Source organism: Haliotis rubra, unplaced genomic scaffold (genome assembly GCF_003918875.1).
Source record: "Haliotis rubra isolate DU_JTF1 unplaced genomic scaffold, ASM391887v1 Scf60, whole genome shotgun sequence".
NCBI classification, from domain to species: domain Eukaryota; kingdom Metazoa; phylum Mollusca; class Gastropoda; order Lepetellida; family Haliotidae; genus Haliotis; species Haliotis rubra.
This window is the reverse complement of record NW_025767302.1, coordinates 254,275-276,015: the sequence shown is the minus strand read 5'-3', so window position 1 is coordinate 276,015 and position 21,741 is coordinate 254,275. Positions and strand designations below refer to the sequence as shown.

The window sequence follows — 21,741 nt, the reverse complement described above, 5'->3', positions numbered from 1 at the left end:
AAAACTGGTCGACAAATTGAGCTCAGCTTAAGCATCTTAAGTTATTTGTCTTTGATCTGGAGTAATATTTTTTCCTGTAGGTATTCAAGTTATTTGGTCATAAGTGTTGCTTTAGGAATAAGACATCTGATTCACATTTCCTCATAAGGGATGCTTCAATCAAGCTGTAAAGGCTACAGACATCTATGTTTGATGTGTGCTTATAATTTAGTAAACATTTTGTTTACTGTATGCTGCATCTGGGTGGGGTTTATCTAGATCTGATGAGAGGCTGATATTTGGGCTGACATCTGCAGCTGATAGTAAAAATTCCTAATTTAAGTTAAAATATTCCTGATTCGTCAGAATTTGTGAAACTAGGAACATTAAGATGATCTAACAGTATGACACGTTTTTCCCACTTTGCTTAACAATGGCACGTATTGTTGTTCAGAATCCAAGATAAATCACAGATCTGGTTTGTAGTCTGACAGTTATAATTGTTCTCTCATGTACTTAAACCTGTCAGTTATAATTGTTCTCTCATGTACTTAAACCATAACCCTGTCAGTGATAGTTGTTCTCTCATGTACTTAAACCATAACCCTGTCAGTGATAATTGTTCTCTCATGTACTTAAACCATAACCCTGTCAGTGATAATTGTTCTCTCATGTACTTAAGCGATAACCCTGTCAGTGATAATTGTTCTCTCATGTACTTAAGCGATAACCCTGTCAGTTTTAGTTGTTCTCTCATCTATTTGAACAATACCATTCCCGTACTGACGATGTGGCCTATGTTCCAGCTGTTGAGCACTATAGAGAGTAACCAGGTGACAGTGGTCCAGGGTTCCACCGGCTCTGGCAAGACCACGCAGGTGCCCCAGTACATCCTGGATCACTATGCTCAGGAACACAAGCACTGCAACATCATCATCACACAGCCTCGTCGTATTGCCGCAGTCAGCGTGGCAAGGAGGGTATGCTCCGAGAGGAACTGGACTCTTGGAACGATCTGTGGATACCAGGTAAGTGGCCTGCTGATTTAGACTTACAACAGTGCTTGGCTTAGAGATGTGTAAAGTGAAAATCATAGCAGATTGTACTGATTCATGTTGTGCCCAGAGAGGAAACCCGTGAAGATCTGGGTTAGAATGTGCCTTCAGTAACCCATCCTTGTCGCAAGAGGCTCATGCTGTTGATCACTGGATTGTCTGGTCCAGACTTGATTATTTACAGACCGCCGCCATATAGCTGGAATATAGCTGAGTGCTGTGTTAAACAACCAACCAACCAACGCAGAGAGGAAATTCTGGTTTGAACCCAGGTTGTGTCATAGCAAGAAATATTCAAACATTGTACCTGATGTTGCCCTGCCTGGCAATATGTGTTTAGGATTGTTAAGGGGTTAAAACAAAGACTGGTTAGCATGGAGTCTGTGTAGTGTTGTGGGGTGTCCATGTTAAACTGTGGCATGGTATCTCTGGGGGTTTATACAGTAAATCCTGCTCAGGCCTAGTTCAAGGAGCACCCCCATACGTCCACACACAAATACATGCACTTCACCACATAAGTTGAATAATAAGCAGCGTTAAACCTCACCTCACCTCACCTCAGACCTGTGAAGATCCGGGTTAGAATGTGCCTTCAGTAACCCATGCTTGTCGTAAGAGGCGACTAACGGGATCGGGTGGTCAGGCTCATTAAATGGGTTGACATATGTCATTGGTTCCAAATTACGCAGATTGATGCTCATGCTGTTGATCACTTGATTGTCTGGTCCAGACTCGATTATTTACAGACCGTCGCCATATAGCTGGAATATTTCTGAGAGCAGCGTAAAACTCAACTCACCTCACCTCACCTCACCTTCAGTCCACCTCACCTCACCTTCACCTTCAGTCTACCTCACCTCACCCTCACCCTCAGTCTACCTCACCTCACCCTCACCTTCACCTTCACCTTCAGTCCAGGTGCTATCAGATCATCATATCAAGTCAATTAGTTTTACAAGAACAAATGTTTTGTAACCCAAATGATGATGATATCGTATTCCTTTCAGATTGGCCTGGACAACAAAACATCGGAGGACACTCGCATCACCTACTGTACAACTGGGGTACTGAGAGAGAAGTTGATTAAGACGAAAAATATGCTGCAATACACACACGTGATCCTTGATGAGGTCAGTCTGCAGCTCTTCTAAGACGTCTGTTAATGTGTTGTGCCCTTCAGAACATCTCTGTCTTCTCAATTATGGTATCACAAACCTTCATAAAGGAACATACATTTGTGTAACTGTAGAGTACATGTTCAAAAATTGGAATATTTCTGAGAGCCACATTACTGAACTATTAAACCAATATTAATGAGTAGTACGTGAAACTATAGTCATTCATGGTTTTCAGGTTCACGAACGAGACCAGGAGTCGGATTTTGCCCTGTTGATTGTGCGGAAGTTGCTGCGTACCAACTCACAACATGTCAAGGTTAGTGGAACTCAGATGTTCATCTGTGCCTGATGTGGGATATTTTCTGTCTTGTTTGTAATGTGTGTGTGTGTGTGTGTGTGATGTGATGTGATATGTGATAGTTGTTATTGATCTGGTTGACCTGAGTGTGGAGCTTGATTTATCTGTGTGTAGTTGATCTGTATGTGGTCTGTGGTTGACCTGTGCATGGTCTGTGGTTGATCTGTGTGTGGTCTGTGATTGATCTGTATGTGATCTGTGGTTGATCTGTGTGTAGTTTGTGGTTGACCTGTGCATGGTCTGTGGTTGATCTGTATGTGGTCTGTGATTGATCTGTGTGTGGTCTGCGGTTGACCTGTGCATGGTCTGTGGTTGAGCTGTTTCTGGTCTGTGGTTGAGCTGTTTCTGGTCTGTGGTTGAGCTGTTTCTGGTCTGTGGTTGATCTGTGCTTGGTCTTTGATTGATCTGTATGTGGTTTGTGGTTCATCTGTGTGTAGTTTGTGGTTGACCTGTGCATGGTCTGTGATTGATCTGTATGTGGTATGTGATTGATCCGTGTATAGTTTGTGGTTGATCTGACCCATGAAGATCCGGGGTAGAATAGGTCTTCAGCAACCCATGCTTGCCACAAATGGCGACTATGCTTGTCGTAAGAGGCGACTAACGGGATCGGGTGGTCAGGTTCGCTGACTTGGTTGACACATGTCATCGGTTCCCAATTGTGCAGATCGATGCTCATGCTGTTGATCACTCGATTGTCTGTTGCAGACTCGATTATTTACAGACTGCTGCCATATAGCTGGAATATTGATGAGTGCAGCGTAAAACTAAACTCACTGTAGTTTGTGGTTGACCTGTGCCTGGTCTGTGGTTGATCTGTATGTGGTCTGTGGTTGATCTGGTTGATCTGTGTGTGGTCTGTGGTTGACTTGTGTGTGGTCTGTGTGTGGTCTGTGGTTGACTTGTGAGTGGTCTGTGGTTGATCTGGTTGATCTGTGTGTGGTCTGTGGTTGACTTGTGTGTGGTCTGTGTGTGGTCTGTGGTTGATCAGTTCGTGGTCTGTGGTTGATCTGTTCATGGTATGTGGTTGATCTGTTCATGGTATGTGGTTGACCTGTTCATGGTCTGTGGTTGACCTCTGTGTAGTCTGTGGTTGACCTGTGTGTAGTCTGTGGTTGATCTGTTCATGGTCTGTGGTTGATCTGTGTGTGGTCTGTGGTAGACCTGTTCATGGTCTGTGGTTGACCTGTGCATGGTCTGTGGTTGATCTGTTCGTGGTCTGTGGTTGACCTGTGCGTGGTCTGTGGTTGATCTGTTCATGGTCTGTGGTTGACCTGTGCATGGTCTGTGGTTGATCTGTGAGTGGTCTGTGGTTGACCTGTGCGTGGGCTGTTGTACACCATATGTGTTTGTGGTGGTTGTAACGCCCTATCCTTCCCTGTCTTAGAGGTCATCCTGATGTCGGCCACCATAGACTGTGACCTGTGAGTGGTCTGTGGTCGATCTGTTCGTGTTCTGTGGTTGACCTGTGCATGGTCTGTGGTTGATCTGTGAGTGGTCTGTTGTACACCATATGTGGTTGTGGTGGTTGTAACGCCCTGTCCTGCCCTGTCTTACAGGTCATCCTGATGTCGGCCACCATAGACTCTGACCAGTTCGCCGATTACTTTGCCCTGCCAGTCCGCGATAGCCTGGAACCGGCGCCGGTGGTGAGTGTTGAGGGCCGAGTGTTCAGGGTGCTGGAGTTCTACGCTGATGATCTCACTCCGGCACTTGGACAGGTAAGTACTGATGAAACACCAGGTTGATGATCCTTGGTGTCATATGGATCATACAAGTATGCATACTTATACTCATGACAGATACTGTGTGATACTGATAACATCATTTTCTTGCTGAATTGTACAGGGCGGTGGGGTAGCCTAGTGGTTAAAGCGTTTGCTCGTCACTCCGAAGACCCTTGTTCGATTCGCTGAATTCGCTGAAATGCAAATATGTAATGAACAGTATGATTTATAAAGAAGCAGGGCTTCAGAAACCAAATGGGATGTGATGAAGATGTAGATGTAGATGGGTACAGTCTTTTTATGCATATTAGGGGCGGTGGGGTTGCCTGATGGTTAAAGCATTCGCTTGTCATGCCGAAAACCCGGGTTCGATTCCCCACATGGGCACAATGTGTGTATCCCATTTCTGGTGTCCCCTGCTGTGATATTGCTGAAATATTGCTAAAAGCAGCGTAAAACTAAACTCACTCACTCACTCTTACTTTCGTCAAATGTTGAAATAATTTTCAGCCGTGTGAAAAGAGACTGCTTTAATAAGGTTGTTTGTTTTGAACACTGATGGTGATTTTCTAATGTCAGCTTTACCAAGTTAATTGACATGAGAGATTTCTCTATTGTGGATTTCTTCCAAATGGATTGTCAGATCATTGCTGATAATACCCAGGACTGGATTGTCTGATCTAGGCATGTTTATTTATAGAGTACCGTAACAAAGCAGGAATATTGTGGAGTGTGGCAAAAAGCAAAACACACACAACCAGCACACACACAACCAGCACACACACACTCCCGCACACACACACACACACACACAAGCATGCCCATGCCCTTATGCAGGGCTGATAGTCATTATAGGCGACCTTGCTTCTGGATACTTTCAGTAACCTGTAACCTTATACTACAATTATGTTCTTTGTGTGCAGCTCCCTGAATTCGATGAGAGTAAGCCTGAATTAAGTGAGGAGATCGAGGACATGGCTGTCAAACTCATCTGTGAGTTTGACTCACTGGAACGCAAAGAGCAAGGGTATGTGTGTGTTGTCAGGCTTAACTAGGATATACTGTGTGAACTCATATTAAACAAGTTTGTGAGTAATACTATCATTGATCTGCATCTTTTATTTGTTTATATTTTACATTCAGTAATTGTTTGATGAAGTTTAACATTAATCGTTTGTTTGCTAATTCATGTTTTCTACAATTATTCAGCATATTCTAGGAGGACAATGTCTCCTACCATGTTCATGTAATGAATGTATTCCTTGTTTACCTCTCTGTTACCAGGCTGGACAAAGACACAAACTTTTCCCCTGTCCGCGGAACCGTACTGTGCTTTCTGCCAGGTACCCTACCCTAGCGTGATAAACATGATCAAACATATTTGCAATTCATTTGCTCCAGACTCTCATATACCTTCCTAACCTATCAAAACATTTCATCCAAAAAAGCAATGGAGCATTATGTAAACTTATTCTGCAATATATCTGATCTATCAGAACTATCAATTTGTTCCTCCAGATTAACTGTTGAGATCCTCAAGAATTGTCTTTGTCTCAGATGAATCATCCATCCATCTATCCATCCATCCATCCATCAATAGATCCATCACACACATACACATCACTAGACACACACACACACACACACACACACAAACATACATCTGTCTGTCTATCCATCCATCCATAGATCCATTCATCTGTCCATCCATCCGTCCACCCACCCTTCCATGGATCCATCCATCCATCCATCCATGCATAGATCCATTCATCAGTCAATCCATCCATAGATCCATCCATACATGGATCCATCCTTCCATCCATCCATCCATAGATCCATTCATCAGTCCATCCATCCGTCCACCCACCCTTCCATGGATCCATCCTTCCATCCACCCATGCATAGATCCATTCATCAGTCCATTCATTCACCCATAACATCCATGGATCCATCCTTCCATCCACCCATCCATCCATGCATGCATAGATCCATTCATCAGTCCATCCATCCATCCACCCATCCATGGATCCATCCTTCCATCCACCCATCCATGCATGCATGCATAGATCCATTCATCAGTCCATCCATCCATCCACCCATCCATAGATCCATCCATCCTTCCATCCATCCATGCTGATCCATTCATCTATCCACCCATCCATAGATCCATTCATCTGTCATCCATCTATCCATCCTTCCATCCATCCATGCATAGATCCATTCATCTGTCCATCCATCCATCCATCCACCCATCCATGGATCCATCCTTCCATCCACCCATCCATCCATGCATGCATAGATCCATTCATCAGTCCATCCATCTATCCATCCATCTATCCATCCATTCATCCATTGTCTGATTTAAGTTGCCTAATAATTTTGACAGGTTATGGTGAAATCTCGGATTTGTACGACAAACTGAGAGTACATGAAGCAAAACACAAGTAAGTAACATCCTCAAATCCAGGATTTGTTTCAAGAGTTGGTTATCTTGGCCAATATCCAAAGATAACAGTAGTAAGGAAGTGAATGGATGTTAGTGATAAAATGATGTTATATTACCTGGTACATTCATGTTCAGTAAATTCCTTTTTGTTAAAATGTTAAAGATATTATAAAACTAAGACTTAAGAGTAAGCTTACTTCCAGTCAAGCCGTTTTGTATTTTGGAAACTATGGGTACTCTTCTCTTTTTATTATGTGTTTACGTTTGCCTTGCTTAAACCCAAATCTCCAAATCTATGCACATTTGATTTTGGAATGAACTCAGTGCTGCAGCTAGAGGTACACCTATAGAATACCGGATACCTACCAGCCATTATGTTTAGTGTCCTGTCACCCTAACCCTAACGCTAACCCTAACCTAACCTAACCCTAACCCTAACCCTAACCCTAACCCTAACCCTAACCCTTACCCTAACCCTTACCCTAACCCTAACCCTAACCCTAACCCTAACCCTAACCCTAACCCTAACCCTAACCCTAACCCTAACCCTAACCCTAACCCTAACCCTAACCCTAACCCTAACCCTTACCCTTACCCTAACCTAACCTTACCCTAACCCTAACCCTTACCCTAACCCTAAACCTTACCCTAACCCTAAGTAAACTCACGTGCTTTCAAAGATTGCGGGAGGTATCCGTTATTCTGTAGTCTTACCCAGCTAGATTTGTGTTTAGAGCTACAGATAACTTTCCGCAGATACGCAGCTTATTTGTACCTCTGTGTGCTTCAGCCTGAAAGTCATCCCTCTACACTCCACCATCACTCAGGACGAGCAGATGAGGGTGTTTGAGCCAGCTCTCAAGGGGCAGCGGAAGGTGAGTACAATGGAGTACTTTGATGCAGGTGATCATCAGCAGGTTACACATCACCAGGCTGCCTGGAAGACTGACCCCTTCTACAAAAACTAGCCCAATGTGTATAAAACCATGGACCCTATGTAAAGTGAACTTTATCTTTCACCCAACGTGAAGTGTACTTTATCTTTCACCCTACGTGAAGTGTACTTTATCCTTCACCCAATGTGAAGTGTACTTTATCTTTCACCCTACGTGAAGTGTACTTTATCCTTCACCCAACGTGAAGTGTACTTTATCTTTCACCCTACGTGAAGTGTACTTTATCCTTCACCCAATGTGAAGTGTACTTTATCTTTCACCCTACATGAAGTGTACTTTATCCTTCACCCAACGTGAAGTGTACTTTATCTTTCACCCTACGTGAAGTGTACTTTATCTTTCACCCAATGTGAAGTGTACTTTATCCTTCACCCAACGTGAAGTGTACTTTATCTTTCACCCAACGTGAAGTGTACTTTATCCTTCACCCAACGTGAAGTGTACTTTATCCTTCACCCTACGTGAAGTGTACTTTATCTTTCACCCTAAAGTGTACGTGGAAGTGTACTTTATCTTTCACCCAACGTGAAGTGTACTTTATCTTTCACCCTACGTGAAGTGTACTTTATCTTTCACCCAACGTGAAGTGTACTTTATCTTTCACCCTACGTGAAGTGTACTTTATCTTTCACCCAACGTGAAGTGTACTTTTATCCTTCACCCTAACGTGGAAGTGTACTTTTATCCTTCACCCAATGTGAAGTGTACTTTTTATCCTTCACCTGCGTGAAGTGTTTTTATCTTTATCCTTCACCCAACGTGAAGTGTACTTTTATCCTTCACCCAGCGTGAAGTGTACTTTATCTTTCACCTTATGTGAAGTGTACTTTTATCTTTCACCCAATGTGAAGTGTACTTTATCTTTCACCCTCATGTGAAGTGTACTTTATCTTTCACCCAACGTGAAGTGTACTTTATCTTTCACCCAAGCGTGAAGTGTACTTTATCTTTCACCCAACGTGAAGTGTACTTTATCCTTCACCCTATGTGAAGTGTACTTTATCTTTCATCTTTATCTTCACCCAACGTGAAGTGTACTTTATCTTTCACCCAACGTGAAGTGTACTTTATCCTTCACCCAATGTGAAGTGTACTTTATCTTTCACCCTACGTGAAGTGTACTTTATCCTTCACCCAATGTGAAGTGTACTTTATCTTTCACCCTACGTGAAGTGTACTTTATCCTTCACCCTATGTAAAGTGTACTTTATCTTTCACCCTATGTGAAGTGTACTTTATCTTTCACCCAACGTGAAGTGTACTTTATCTTTCACCCAACGTGAAGTGTACATTATCTTTCACCCAACGTGAAGTGTACTTTATCTTTCACCCTACGTGAAGTGTACTTTATCTTTCACCTAACGTGAAGTGTACTTTATCCTTCACCCTACGTGAAGTGTACTTTATCCTTCACCCAATGTGAAGTGTACTTTATCCTTCACCTGCGTGAAGATTACTTTATCCTTCACCCGACCTGAAGTGTACTTTATCCTTCACCCTATGTAAAGTGTACTTTATCTTTCACCCAACGTGAAGTGTACTTTATCTTTCACCCAACGTGAAGTGTACTTTATCTTTCACCCTACGTGAAGTATACTTTATCTTTCACCCAACGTGAAGTGTACTTTATCTTTCACCCTACGTGAAGTGTACTTTATCTTTCACCAACGTGAAGTGTACTTTATCCTTCACCCTACATGAAGTGTACTTTATCCTTCACCCTACCTGAACTGTATGTGTTGTATTGCAGGTGATACTGTCCACCAACATTGCTGAGTCATCAATAACTGTTCCAGATATCAAATATGGTACGTTTCTTTCTGTTACTGAAGGATGTCGAAGTTGGACTGAAGCATGTTGTTTCAAACATCCTTCCATATATATTAGTTTTGATGCTCCAAGTTTATGAGTTTCATATCTGTTTGACATGTTACAAAAGACTTGTAACACTTGATACAAACAACGCCAACTCAGTTTGTTAAATATCAGTGAAGGCCCATGGCATCCTGGCCTTTTGAGATATTTTCAGTTTTTAGCGGAACAGCCTTTTATCATCAAAAAAACTATCCACAGGAGATATTGCAAGTGTGTGATCAAACGATATCTCCTAGGAGATATCGTTTTGACAGTAGATTTTGTACAATGCCCTGACAATGCTATGAGGTCATGAACTTGATGACGTCACAATGCTATGACATCGCTGTAATGTAAGTCTAATGGCAGTACCGTGTTCAGAGATGTACATATTTCATTGAAAAAAAAATGAAGAGTGATTTTTTATGATAAAAGAATCTCACCCTCATGTCTTCTGATATCAAATATATCAACACTCGGCAAGCCTCGGATATTTGTAACTTTATCAACTTGTTAGCAGAAGACACTTGGGTGAGATTCTCTATAGCACTGGTTCGAGAAGGGAGCTAACTCTGCTTGCCTTATTGAAGTGCAAAGTGGACACATGTCAAACTAAAGGTACATCTTGAAGAGAATATGTACCATGTACAGCTTGTATGACTGTGTTCATACAATGCACGTTTTCTTGACTTTTAATTGGGTTGGAGTGAACAAATGCTTAGAAACTGCAGTAAAACCTACTTTTGCAACCATCACAAAACTAGGTCATGTGCTCGTAAGATGCGACTAACGGGATCGGGTGATCAGGCTCGCTGGCATGGTTGACATATGTCATCGTATCCCAATTGCGCGGATCGATGCTCATGCTGTTGATGACTGGATTGTCTGGTCCAGGCTCAATTATTTACAGACCGCCGCTATATAGCTGAAAATTGCTAAGTGCGGCGTAAAACTGAACTCACTCACTAACTTTAACTGACCACCCAAAATGTTATCATTTGTTATGGATTGTGAATGTCATCTTAAAAAGTCTGCAGTTTAATGTTTGTGATGTCATTCACTGGATTGTCAGTCCAGATGTAGTGATAGAAGATCATTATATACAGGGATGAGAATTTTTCAATGGATTTGATAACGCTGGGGTCATTCTTGTGAATCGTCCAAACCTGCAGCCCTCAAGACCCCCAGCTCATTTTGCTATTTTTTTCACTCATATTCATTCTCATCCCTGTTTGTAGCAGACATGTTGCTTAGTCTTCGAGTAAGGTTGGACAAAGAAACTACAGAACATCCCATTGTGGAGAGGCGACTAACGGGATCGGGTGGTCAGGCTCGTTGACTTGGTTGACACATGTCATCGTATCCCAGTTGCATAGATCGATGCTCATGCTGTGATCACTGGATTGTCTGGTTAAGACTTGATTATTTACAGACCGCTGCCATATAGCTGGAATATTGCTGAGTGCCGCATAAAACTAAGCTCACTCACTCACCCATTGTGGATCATATAATCAATATGATTGCTTAATGTTTGACCACTTGTCACTAATGCCGTTCAGTAATGACCCATATGTCCTGTTTTGTGTGTAGTCATCGACTTCTGCCTGACCAAGAACCTGGTGTGTGACCCCATGACCAACTACACCCATCTGATAGTGGACTGGGCAGCCAAGGCCAACTGTACCCAAAGAAAAGGTCAGCTACCACACTGTCTTCAATGTCTGCCACTAACCTCACTGTACTTGTTGACGTGATAATGCTTACATTGATCAAGTTTGATTGAATGTAGTTGACATGTATTACAGTGTTTGGAATTCCTCATGTTACTGTGTCATTAGCTATGTAATTGAAGATGATGTTCCAGGGCCGGTACCAGAAATGGATCCTATGACTGTCTGCGTCAAAGCATGTGCTTGGATTGACCTATTATGTGACTGCTTTTTGGAATAGGGCCTTTGTGCATCAACAACACACTAAGGGACACACTTAGATCATGATTTGAGAAAAAGATTAAAAAGCCAATGACAAATGATTTTTTCAGTAAAAATAGTCTTGATGAGCTGAAATGAAAATATGTAATGAACAGTATGATTTATAAAGAAGCAGGGCTTCAGAAACCAAATGGGATGTGATGAAGATGTAGATGTAGATGGGTACAGTCTTTTTATGCATATTAGGGGCGGTGGGGTTGCCTGATGGTTAAAGCATTCACTTGTCATGCTGAAAACCCGGGTTCGATTCCCCACATGGGCACAATGTGTGAAGCCCATTTCTGGTGTCCCCGGCTGTGATATTGCTGGAATATTGCTAAAAGCGGCGTAAAACCATTCTCATTCACTCATAATTGGGCTGTTATTACATAAAAGTGAACACTACATGTATGTGGCTGTATAATCATGATTATTTGAAGTTTTTGAGTATGTGTGAGTGTTATTCCACATGTTTACAGGTCGAGCTGGTCGTGTTTCCAATGGCCGCTGCTACTTCATGGTGACCAAGACATTCTTCAGCCAGTGTCTGCCTGAATTTGGAATACCAGAGATGCAGGTACAGTTCTCAGGACAAGAGAAATAGAGAGTCCTACTGTCCATTTGTCTGGGAGGGGCAGAGGGGTAGCCTAGTGGTTAAAGCGTTCGCCCGTCACACCAGAGACCGGGTTCGATTCCCCACATTTGTACAATGTGTGAAGCCCATTCTGGTGTCCTCCACTGTGATATTGCTGGAATATTGCTAAAAGCACCTTAAAACTAAACTCACTTCATTTGTCCAGGATGAAATGTGTGTTGTGTGAGTTCCAGTGGGGTGTTGCTGGTGTTTTCTCACCTTGTGTTGTGTTGTGTTGTGTTGTGGTGTTGTGTTGTGTTGTGTTGTGTTGTGTTGTGTTGTGTTGTGTTGTGTGATCTATTCACTGACTTGTTTGTTTTGCCCAGCGCTGCCCACTAGAATCTCTGGTTCTAAAGACAAAGATATTCAACATGGGAGAGCCGAGACGTCTGCTGGGTCTTGCCCTGTCTATTCCAAAACTGGACGATATTGAGAGGACTATCCTCAACCTCAAGGAGGTAATACCTACTTTTATTTCATTCCTTGTTTTGTCTGAAGGACATGCAATATATAGCATATGCCTCATGTTAATATCCTTAAAGCTAATACTATTGCATGAAAACATTCTATATGACAGTGTACGCTTTTGTATGACTACAATAGTAATCAATAATCAGAAATCAGAACAAGCTTCTTTTAAACCTTTACCATTGCATGTGCATATGTGCAACAATGTCAATCTCCAGATTTTCAAGTATGAATATTAACTGGATTTCAGAGGCAGTTGCTGAAAGTAACCTGGAGTACCAAAAGTTGGAGTTGACAATGTTTTGATGTCATTTAACACTCCTTGATGACATTGTCATGATTAGTGTGGGGTTATTTTATATGTGGTTAGCACATATTTAAAGGTTCAGTTAATAATTTAGGGAACAAATTACTAGATGTGTGACAAACTTTTATGGGATTGAAATATAACATCCTCTTGTTCTAATGTATTTTGTCTGATCTGGTTCAATAGACTGCCATAAATGTTCCAGGTGGGTGCTCTAGCCACATCGTACAACGCACCAAACAGCCGGTATGATGGAGACCTGACTTTCATCGGGAGGGTACTCGCGGACCTGCCAGTTGACATACGTATCGGGAAACTGCTTGTTCTTGGCCATGTCTTCTGTCTTCTGGAAGAATGTCTTATCATTGGGGCAGCACTCTCTCTCAAAAGTATCTTTGCGAGACCTTTCAAGGCTAAACTGAAAGCTTTTGAGTGAGTGCTTTTGTTGGTATTACACAATATATTTGGTGTTTTTGTATAGCTCTCAAAGGAGGTCAAGGACAACCCAATTCTTTGATATTATTGTCCCCTGCCACCAATTTAGGGGGATATAGGTTTGAGCTCTGTCCATCCGTCTGTTCGTGATGATCGGGGTCAGATTTTCTCGGAAACCGTAATAGATAGAGAAGCCAAATTTGGTATGAGTTTTCAGGAGATGAATGCCTTGATGGAGTTCGAAAACGGAAACAATTCAGTGTTACAATTTGTTACAGAGTTATGCCCCTTGTCATGCGTTTCTTGACTTAGTGCATGGTATCCCCAATAGGGACAGAATTTCTCCGAAACCGAAACCAAAATAGATCTATAGGGAAACCAAATTTGGTATGTGTTTTCAGGACATGAATACCTTGGGTTCCATCTCAAGAAATTGAAATGAGTGAAACATTTTCAATGGAGGATGTATATCAGACTGTTCATCTGATTAAGGCTGATCTGGTGCTGTTTTGTTTGGATAACAGCATAATGGATGACATTTATGCATTTCAGAGAAGGCATAACAATGTATAAACTTAGGTCAGATTTGACAGTCTGACATGTATGTTGCCACAACATGATCTGTCACTTGATGTGTGGACTTTTAAAGATCCGGGTAGAACTGTTTTTCAGCAGACCTTGTTTGTTGTGTAGCAAATAGTGGGATCAGGTGGTCAGGCTCGCTGTCTTGGTTATTTCATGTCATTGTACCCCAGTTGTGTAGGTCAGTGCTCATGATGTCAATCACTGGATTGTCTGGTTCAGACTCGATTATGTACAGACTGCCATCATATAGCTGGAATACTGCTGAGTGCGACATTAAACAACAAACAAACATGCTATGTGGCTACAACTTTCCTAGGGAGTATACTTACCCAAGCTGATGGAAAGTACTGGAAGGTTAACATTCAAATTACCATCTTATCCTACTACGTAGGGGCGGTGGGAGTAGCCTAGTGGTTAAAGCGTTCGCTCATTATGCTGAAAACCCTGGTTCAATTCCCCACATGGGTACAATGTGTGAAGTCCATTTCGGGTCTCCCTCGCTGCGATATTGCTGGAATATTGCTAAAAGCAGCGTGAAATTAAACTCACTCACTATATGTTGGCTTCTGGAGGATTAACAAATATTGATGGGTTTAGACCAAATTCAGTATGAGAACATGTTTATTGTCAATAGTCCAAGGAGTCAAAGGTGAATCACATGGTCATGCACCAGGTCTTGTTAACAGTTTGCTTTCTGTGGATGTAATCACAACTACATTGGTTTCAGGCACAAATACAGCTGGGGAGCCTTTTCCTTGAGTGACTGCATTGCGATCCTGAACGCTTACAAGGTAAACTTTCTATAATTGTCCTACTATATATGCAAGCGATAAAGGTAATATGCTGAAGTTTTTGTGGCAAATGTAATGATAACACAACCAAACACAAATGCTAAATATACGCAGAGAAACAAATTAAGGAACACAGGAAAATTCAAGTATTCCTTTAATATTTTCTAGTTTTCATCACCAGCTTTGAATAGTGCTGTGGTGATGAAAACTGGAAAATAATAAAGGAACGCTTTATTTTTCCTGTGTTCCTTTATTTGTTTCTCTACGTATAATTTATTCTGTCAAAATTGACATATCAGTCATTAGAAAGCTGCAACCCTCCTCTATATCCCCCCCTTGAGCAACAATGCTGCTACTGAAGTGTTTGTGTGGTTCAGGTATGGGAGAACAACAAGAAGCATCATGCCTTCAAGCGGACAGGAATGACGGAGAGGAAATGGGGAGAATCTCACTTCATTCAGATCAGAAGGATCAATGAGGTATGTGTCGGATGTACTCTGTGTGCTGGCCTGGTAATCATAGGTCTTGTCTGGTTGTCAGTGTGTGAGATCGGACACCTGGTGATGGTCAGTGTGTCATGCTGGACACCTGGTGATGGTCAGTGTGTCATGCTGGACACCTGATGATGGTCAATGTGTCATGCTGGACACCTGGTGATGGTCAGTGTGTCATGCTGGACACCTGGTGATGGTCAGTGTGTCATGCTGGACACCTGGTGATGGTCAGTGTCATGCTGGACACCTGGTGATGGTCAGTGTGTCATGCTGGACACCTGGTGATGGTCAGTGTGTCATGCTGGACACCTGGTGATGGTCAGTGTGTCATGCTGGACACCTGGTGATGGTCAGTGTGTCATGCTGGACACCTGGTGATGGTCAGTGTGTCATGCTGGACACCTGGTGATGGTCAGTGTGTCATGCTGACACCTGGTGTGGTCAGTGTCATGCTGCTGACACCTAGTGATGGTCAGTGTGTCATGCTGGACACCTGGTGATGGTCAGTGTGTCATGCTGGACACCTGGTGATGGTCAGTGTGTCATGCTGGACACCTGGTGATGGTCAGTGTGTCATGCTGGACACCTGGTGATGGTCAGTGTGTCATGCTGGACACCTAGTGATGGTGGAGTGTGTCATGCTGGACACCTGGTGATGGTCAGTGTCATGCTGGACACCTGGTGATGGTCAGTGTGTCATGCTGGACAGCTGGTGATGGTCAGTGTGTCATGCTGGACACCTGGTGATGGTCAGTGTGTCATGCTGGACACCTGGTGATGGTCAGTGTGTCATGCTGGATGCCTGGTGATGGTCAGTGTGTCATGCTGGACGCCTGGTGATGGTCAGTGTGTCATGCTGGACACCTGGTGATGGTCAGTGTGTCATGCTGGACACCTGGTGATGGTCAGTGTGGTCATGCTGGACACCTGGTGATGATCCGTGTGTCATGCTGGATACCTGGTGATGGTCAGTGTGTCATGCGCTGGATGCCTGGTGATGGTCAGTGTGTCATGCTGGATGCCTGGTGATGGTCAGTGTCATGCTTGACACCTGGTGATGGTCAGTGTTTCATGCTTGACACCTGGTGATGATCAGTGTGTCATGCTGGACACCTGGTGATGATCCGTGTGTCATGCTGGACACCTGGTGATGATCCGTGTGTCATGCTGGACACCTGGTGATGATCAGTGTGTCATGCTGGACACCTGGTGATGGTCAGTGTACCGCGCTGGACGCCTGGTGATGATCAGTGTGTCATGCTGGACGCCTGGTGATGGTCAGTGTGTCAGAGCTGGACACCTGGTGATGGTCAGTGTGTCATGCTGGACACCTGGTGATGGTCAGTGTGTCATGCTGGACACCTGGTGATGGTCAGTGTGTCATGCTGGACACCTGGTGATGGTCAGTGTGTCATGCTGGACACCTGGTGATGGTCAGTGTGTCATGCTGGACACCTGGTGATGGTCAGTGTGTCATGCTGGACACCTGGTGATGGTCAGTGTGTCATGCTGGACACCTGGTGATGGTCAGTGTGTCATGCTGGACACCTGGTGATGGTCAGTGTGTCATGCTGGATGCCTGGTGATGGTCAGTGTGTCGCGCTGGATGCCTGGTGATGGTCAGTGTCATGCTTGACACCTGGTGATGGTCAGTGTTTCATGCTTGACACCTGGTGATGGTCAGTGTCATGCTGGACACCTGGTGATGGTCAGTGTGTCATGCTGGACACCTGGTGATGGTCAGTGTGTCATGCTGGACGCCTGGTGATGGTCAGTGTGTCATGCTGGACGCCTGGTGATGGTCAGTGTGTCATGCTGGACACCTGGTGATGGTCAGTGTGTCATGCTGGACACCTGGTGATGGTCAGTGTGTCATGCTGGACACCTGGTGATGATCAGTGTGTCATGCTGGACACCTGGTGATGATCCGTGTGTCATGCTGGACACCTGGTGATGGTCAATGTGTCATGCTGGACACCTGGTGATGGTCAGTGTGTCATTGACCACCTGAAGCCAGTGAGTGTGTGAGACTGGACACCTGGAGCTCGCCAGTAATCAGTGTGTTGTTTGCAGGTGTCTGAGTTGATCCGGGAACTAGAGCAGCGGCTGGAAAGGTTCAACATCCAGAAGCCCGTCAGACAACCACAATTCAAAGGGGACTACAACTCATCCAAGGAGAGGCTGCTTCTCAAGGTAAAACTTGCTGTAATCAGATGTCGCACAGAATATCGTTGTAAGACTGTCATCCCCAAAGAGACATGGTTTCTTGAAGTGTATATGTGTTTCAGCTTGTTCTGTGCGGGGCCTTCTACCCAAACTACTTCCTGCGGGGAGAAGTCGATGAAGGGGATGCTATCAGGACACTGTCCAACCACGATCCCATGAACACTGTCGCAGTTAGTATTAATCTGTTGTTTAATGTAAACAATATTCCGCTACTATGATGACATAGCAGCTTGCAAATAATAGCCACCAGACAAAGCAGGGATTGGTATTGCATGCAGTGCTCCATGCTGTCTGGGTATGATACTGTCAAGCAGGTCATTGAATCTGACCACCTGAGCCATTTTGTCTGCTATTCTGACCAGAATAGGTTGCTGGGTTTCTATGACAGAGCTCTGACTCATAATTGTACTAGGGGTAGCCTAGTGGTTAAAGCGTTCACTCGTCACGCCGAAGATCCAAGTTCGATTCCCCTCATGGGTACAATGTGTGAAGCCGATTTCTGGTGTCCCCGACTATGATATTGCTGGAATATTGCTAAAAGTGGCGTAAAAAACTCATAATTGGCCTGTTTTTAATATTTTACACCTGCAGTTAAAAATTATTAATATACTGAACAATGTTTGGGGTTGTGAATATTTTTGGGATATTGTGAAGATAGTGATGTTTGATGTTCATACATTATGGGATGACATCACATGTGGACGTGACTATTTTTGCCATTAAACTGTCATTTGAATGTGGGCGTTAGTAACACTTTGTATCTGTAAGTCTAATCTGCGTAGTGACTGATTATCAACTCCTGATGGATTCTTCTAATTTTCTTAAGTGAGTGAGTGGGTTTATTCTTTTCAGAAGAAGTCCTCCTTGGGGTATATATAAGCATTAAAATGTCCATTTTAAAAGCCCACGACAGTTGTAACAATATTTTTCAATAAAATATTTTACCAAACAAAAACTCGCTATGTGTGGTGAGACCACCCTACAGGGCCCCGTGAGGGCCCCCTACAGCCAAGAGCAGGTAACTCTGGCTGTGTACCTCGTGACTTCCTCACTTTTCATGCTGTCACGGGCCGTAGGTCGATTGCATGGTCCAAGAAGCTACGAATAAGAGAGCGATGGAGTGAGATAGAGTCAAATCCTGTATATATGGTTCCTTTTTTTCGCCGGCTGAATTAGCTGGAATCTTTGTATGACTTTTTCATTCATGATTTGTTGTAACTTTACGGGCGTGATTCGCTGTCTCCAGCCACGTGGCAGGCAAGATGGCGGACCGCGGGGTCCCGTTTGCTTTCCTTCTCCTGGCTTTAGAAAAAGCCTTGTAGTCGGGTTGTGAAAGGGCTGATATTTCATTTTGTAGATTATACTTTGCCTAAATTCCTCTTTTTCCAGGCTTTAGGTAAGTTTTGTTTTGAGTGTTTTCGTGGACGCCGTTACGGGTCGCTCACACATGTTGCTCTTTGTCACCTATGTATGCGCTAATTACGCTTATTATGGCTTTACGCTTAGTATTTAATAGCTTTGCTGTAACAGTTAAAATATCGCCCGGGCGTTGTATTTTGTTCTGTTTTGTTGTGTGCATATTATATTATGTATATCGTACAGTCCTTGCTATTATCATAGCGTGGTTCTGTTTTTTGCAGCCCAAGGGGTGTGTCACCTGTAGCGGCAGTTTGTCGCCTCAGGATCGCCACCTGGTTTGCTTACGTTGTTTAGCGGAGGAAGCCCATGACGAACAAGGTTGTTCTATGTGTCAGGCTTTCTCCCCCCGCACCATCAAGTCCAGACGTGCTGATTACATGTTCTACACGTCCTTACTTCAGGCGGGGGGGGACATTTGGGGTCAGGAGCCGCCTAAAGACAAAGATAAAAAAACAAAGAAAAAGAAGGCTTCGGCTTCCTCTCTTTCGGGGGATGCTCCTAAACGGGCGAAGGGTGCGGGGCCTCCGGCTCTTTCACCTGCCATCCCCTCAACATCACAGGCACCTTCCCCCCCTCCTGTCCCTGTTTCTAACCAGCTAACAATTGATTTACTTTCTGATATATTGCAGAAGCAGATGGATTCGGGTCCACTCACCGTGGCTGACGCGATGGCTGGCCTCCGTCAGGAGATTGGTCCCGACCAGGTGCAATGGGTGTGTGTGCCGGGTCTATGGCGGCAGTGCTCCCAACCTCCAGCTTAGGCTCTGGTGTGGGGTTTCCTGTCAGCCGGCGTCGGCTCTCTTTGCCTCTCGGGTTGCTGGCCACCCTCCGCTGTAGTAACTACACCGGCCCGAGCCTTGGCTCCGGGTCTGGTCCAGTAGTTAGTAGTTTGGCAGTCCCTGTAGTTGCCGCTACTTACATGACTTGGTCCCACCGGCTATGCCGCGCTTGGCCGGGCCATTCGGGTGTCTGGATCATTTTGTCTACCATTGAGGAATCCCAGCACGGGCTCTCTTCCTCATCACGCACCGCTGACTCAGTCCCGAAGTCTTGGGTCGGGTGTGTGCGGGCAACCCGGCTCTGCTCGAGCCTTTGTCCTCTTGTAGACCCCTCGGATGATCCCTCAGAGCTCTCTCTGGAAACAGAGACCTCACCCATTGAGGATCGATTCGAGGAGGCTATGGAGGAGGAGAGGGTCGGGAGGAGTTGGGTACTTTTTAGTTTTATTTCGGTGCGCCCCTGAGGCAGGTGCAATGGGAGCCATTGCTTCTGTCCTGCCCCAGGTAGTGGTCAGTACTGGCGACCCGACCCTCCTCAGGAGTTTCGCGCCTCCCAGGGGAGGCTTTGCTCCCACCAAGGTGGGGACACAAGGGCTGCGTGATATTACCCTCAGTCTTGTCTGAAGTAATCAACCCCCTCCTCTGTGGTACCAGGTCCAGGTTCGATTTGCCAGAACTTGACCGCCGGTACCTCATGGGGAGGCTTGCCTCTACAACTCCCCAGTGGTTGACGACAGTGTTTAGCGATCCGTGTTACGCCCTTGGGGGTTCGCCGGGTAATTCTATGGCTTCAGCCAAGCAAGGTCGCCGCTTCCGCTGCTCACGACTAACGCTACAGCGCTTTAAATCCGGGCTTCTATCGATCCTTTGAAGAGCAATACCGCAATGCGGTTCAATGCCTCAAAGTGGCGATCCATTCCGCTTACATCTCCGGTGTTGCAGAGGCAACTACTGGATGTGGGTGGGGTGGAGGAAGATTCGCCTCCCTCCACCTTGGCTAAGCAATTAACGGAGGTACAGTCACATCTGGCTACATTCTATCAGGTCACGCGGCTTGCCAAATGATGTCGGCGGTGATGGGCCTCCGCTTCGCCTGTGGCTTTCCGCGGGCGCAGGTATTCGCCTGCCACGCAACAGGCTCTGCTGGCGCTGCCATTCGGATGGGTTCTACCCTGTTCCCCGGGCAGCTACAGTAGTCCGGGAGGCCGCTGAGGCTGTCTCAACCTTCAAGGACTCTAAGCCCTTGCTGGAACAGCCTCACACGCCTCGCCGCTGCCCCGGTTGTCTCCTCGCAGATATCCTTCTGTCGCCGCTGAAGGAATCTGTTAAATGGCCTCAGCCCTTGCAGTCGCTGAGGGTAAGGGCAGAGGCAGGGGGCAAGGGGCAAGCCACGCGGCCACCACCAGCCTTTTCAGAGGAAGGGAAGTCAGCCCCGCTTCCCCTAGCTATAATTCCTCCGAGCCCTTGTTGGTACCAGACCAAGCAGTCGGAGTACTGCCAAAGTCAGGTATTCAATGTCTCCTGCCACATATCCCTGTGGGTGGTCGACTTTTCCTCTTCCTGTCGGAATGGGGAAAAAGTCACGCCCAATCCCTGGGTCCTGTCCACACTCAGGGAAGGCCACTTGCCACAGTGGAAGCGGTAGACCCACCCCTTCTCCGGGATCCGTTGCACTCCAGTGCCGCTGCCCTAGAGAAGGCGGGAAGTGCTCAGGCCGAGGTCCAGTCGCTGCTGGACAAGGCAGCCATAGAGGTGGGTCCTGTGGGACAAGAAATGTTGGGTTTCTACTCAACTTATTTCCTTTGTCACCAAAAGGACGGAGGGTTCAGACCTATTCTAAACCTCAAAGGTCTGAAACGACATGTTAGAGGTACCGTCCTTCAAGATGGAAACACTGGCGCTCGGGTGATTTCTCAGCCTGTGGAGAAGGGAGATTGGCTCACGCCAATCGACCTCAAAGACGCCAGACTTCCATGTCCCTATGCACTCCCGAAGTTCCGAAATACCTAAGGTTTTCCTTCGACGGGAGGTGCTATCAGTTTCAGGTACTCCCCTTCGGGCATTTCCACAGCCAAGGGTGTTCACCAAACTCATGCTAATTCCAGCTCAGGTAGCCAGGTCACAGGGCAGGTGCTGTCAC

At 45.0% G+C, this 21,741-nt stretch overlaps 1 protein-coding gene across 1 annotated transcript in view; it reads left to right on the top strand.

The window, feature by feature from the left end:
- LOC124255432 (ATP-dependent RNA helicase TDRD9-like) overlaps positions 1-21,741 on the top strand; it is a 42,527-nt gene that overhangs the window by 4,825 nt on the left and 15,961 nt on the right. The window contains exons 4-20 of the mRNA XM_046689347.1: positions 786-1,007; positions 2,042-2,164; positions 2,388-2,468; positions 4,070-4,231; positions 5,161-5,264; positions 5,522-5,580; positions 6,624-6,681; positions 7,474-7,558; positions 9,390-9,447; positions 11,084-11,188; positions 11,943-12,040; positions 12,424-12,555; positions 13,078-13,304; positions 14,620-14,683; positions 15,061-15,162; positions 17,251-17,370; positions 17,466-17,573. Of these exons, the coding sequence (XP_046545303.1) occupies positions 786-1,007; positions 2,042-2,164; positions 2,388-2,468; positions 4,070-4,231; positions 5,161-5,264; positions 5,522-5,580; positions 6,624-6,681; positions 7,474-7,558; positions 9,390-9,447; positions 11,084-11,188; positions 11,943-12,040; positions 12,424-12,555; positions 13,078-13,304; positions 14,620-14,683; positions 15,061-15,162; positions 17,251-17,370; positions 17,466-17,573 (1,908 nt within the window). The remainder of the gene's footprint in view (positions 1-785; positions 1,008-2,041; positions 2,165-2,387; positions 2,469-4,069; positions 4,232-5,160; positions 5,265-5,521; positions 5,581-6,623; positions 6,682-7,473; positions 7,559-9,389; positions 9,448-11,083; positions 11,189-11,942; positions 12,041-12,423; positions 12,556-13,077; positions 13,305-14,619; positions 14,684-15,060; positions 15,163-17,250; positions 17,371-17,465; positions 17,574-21,741) is intronic.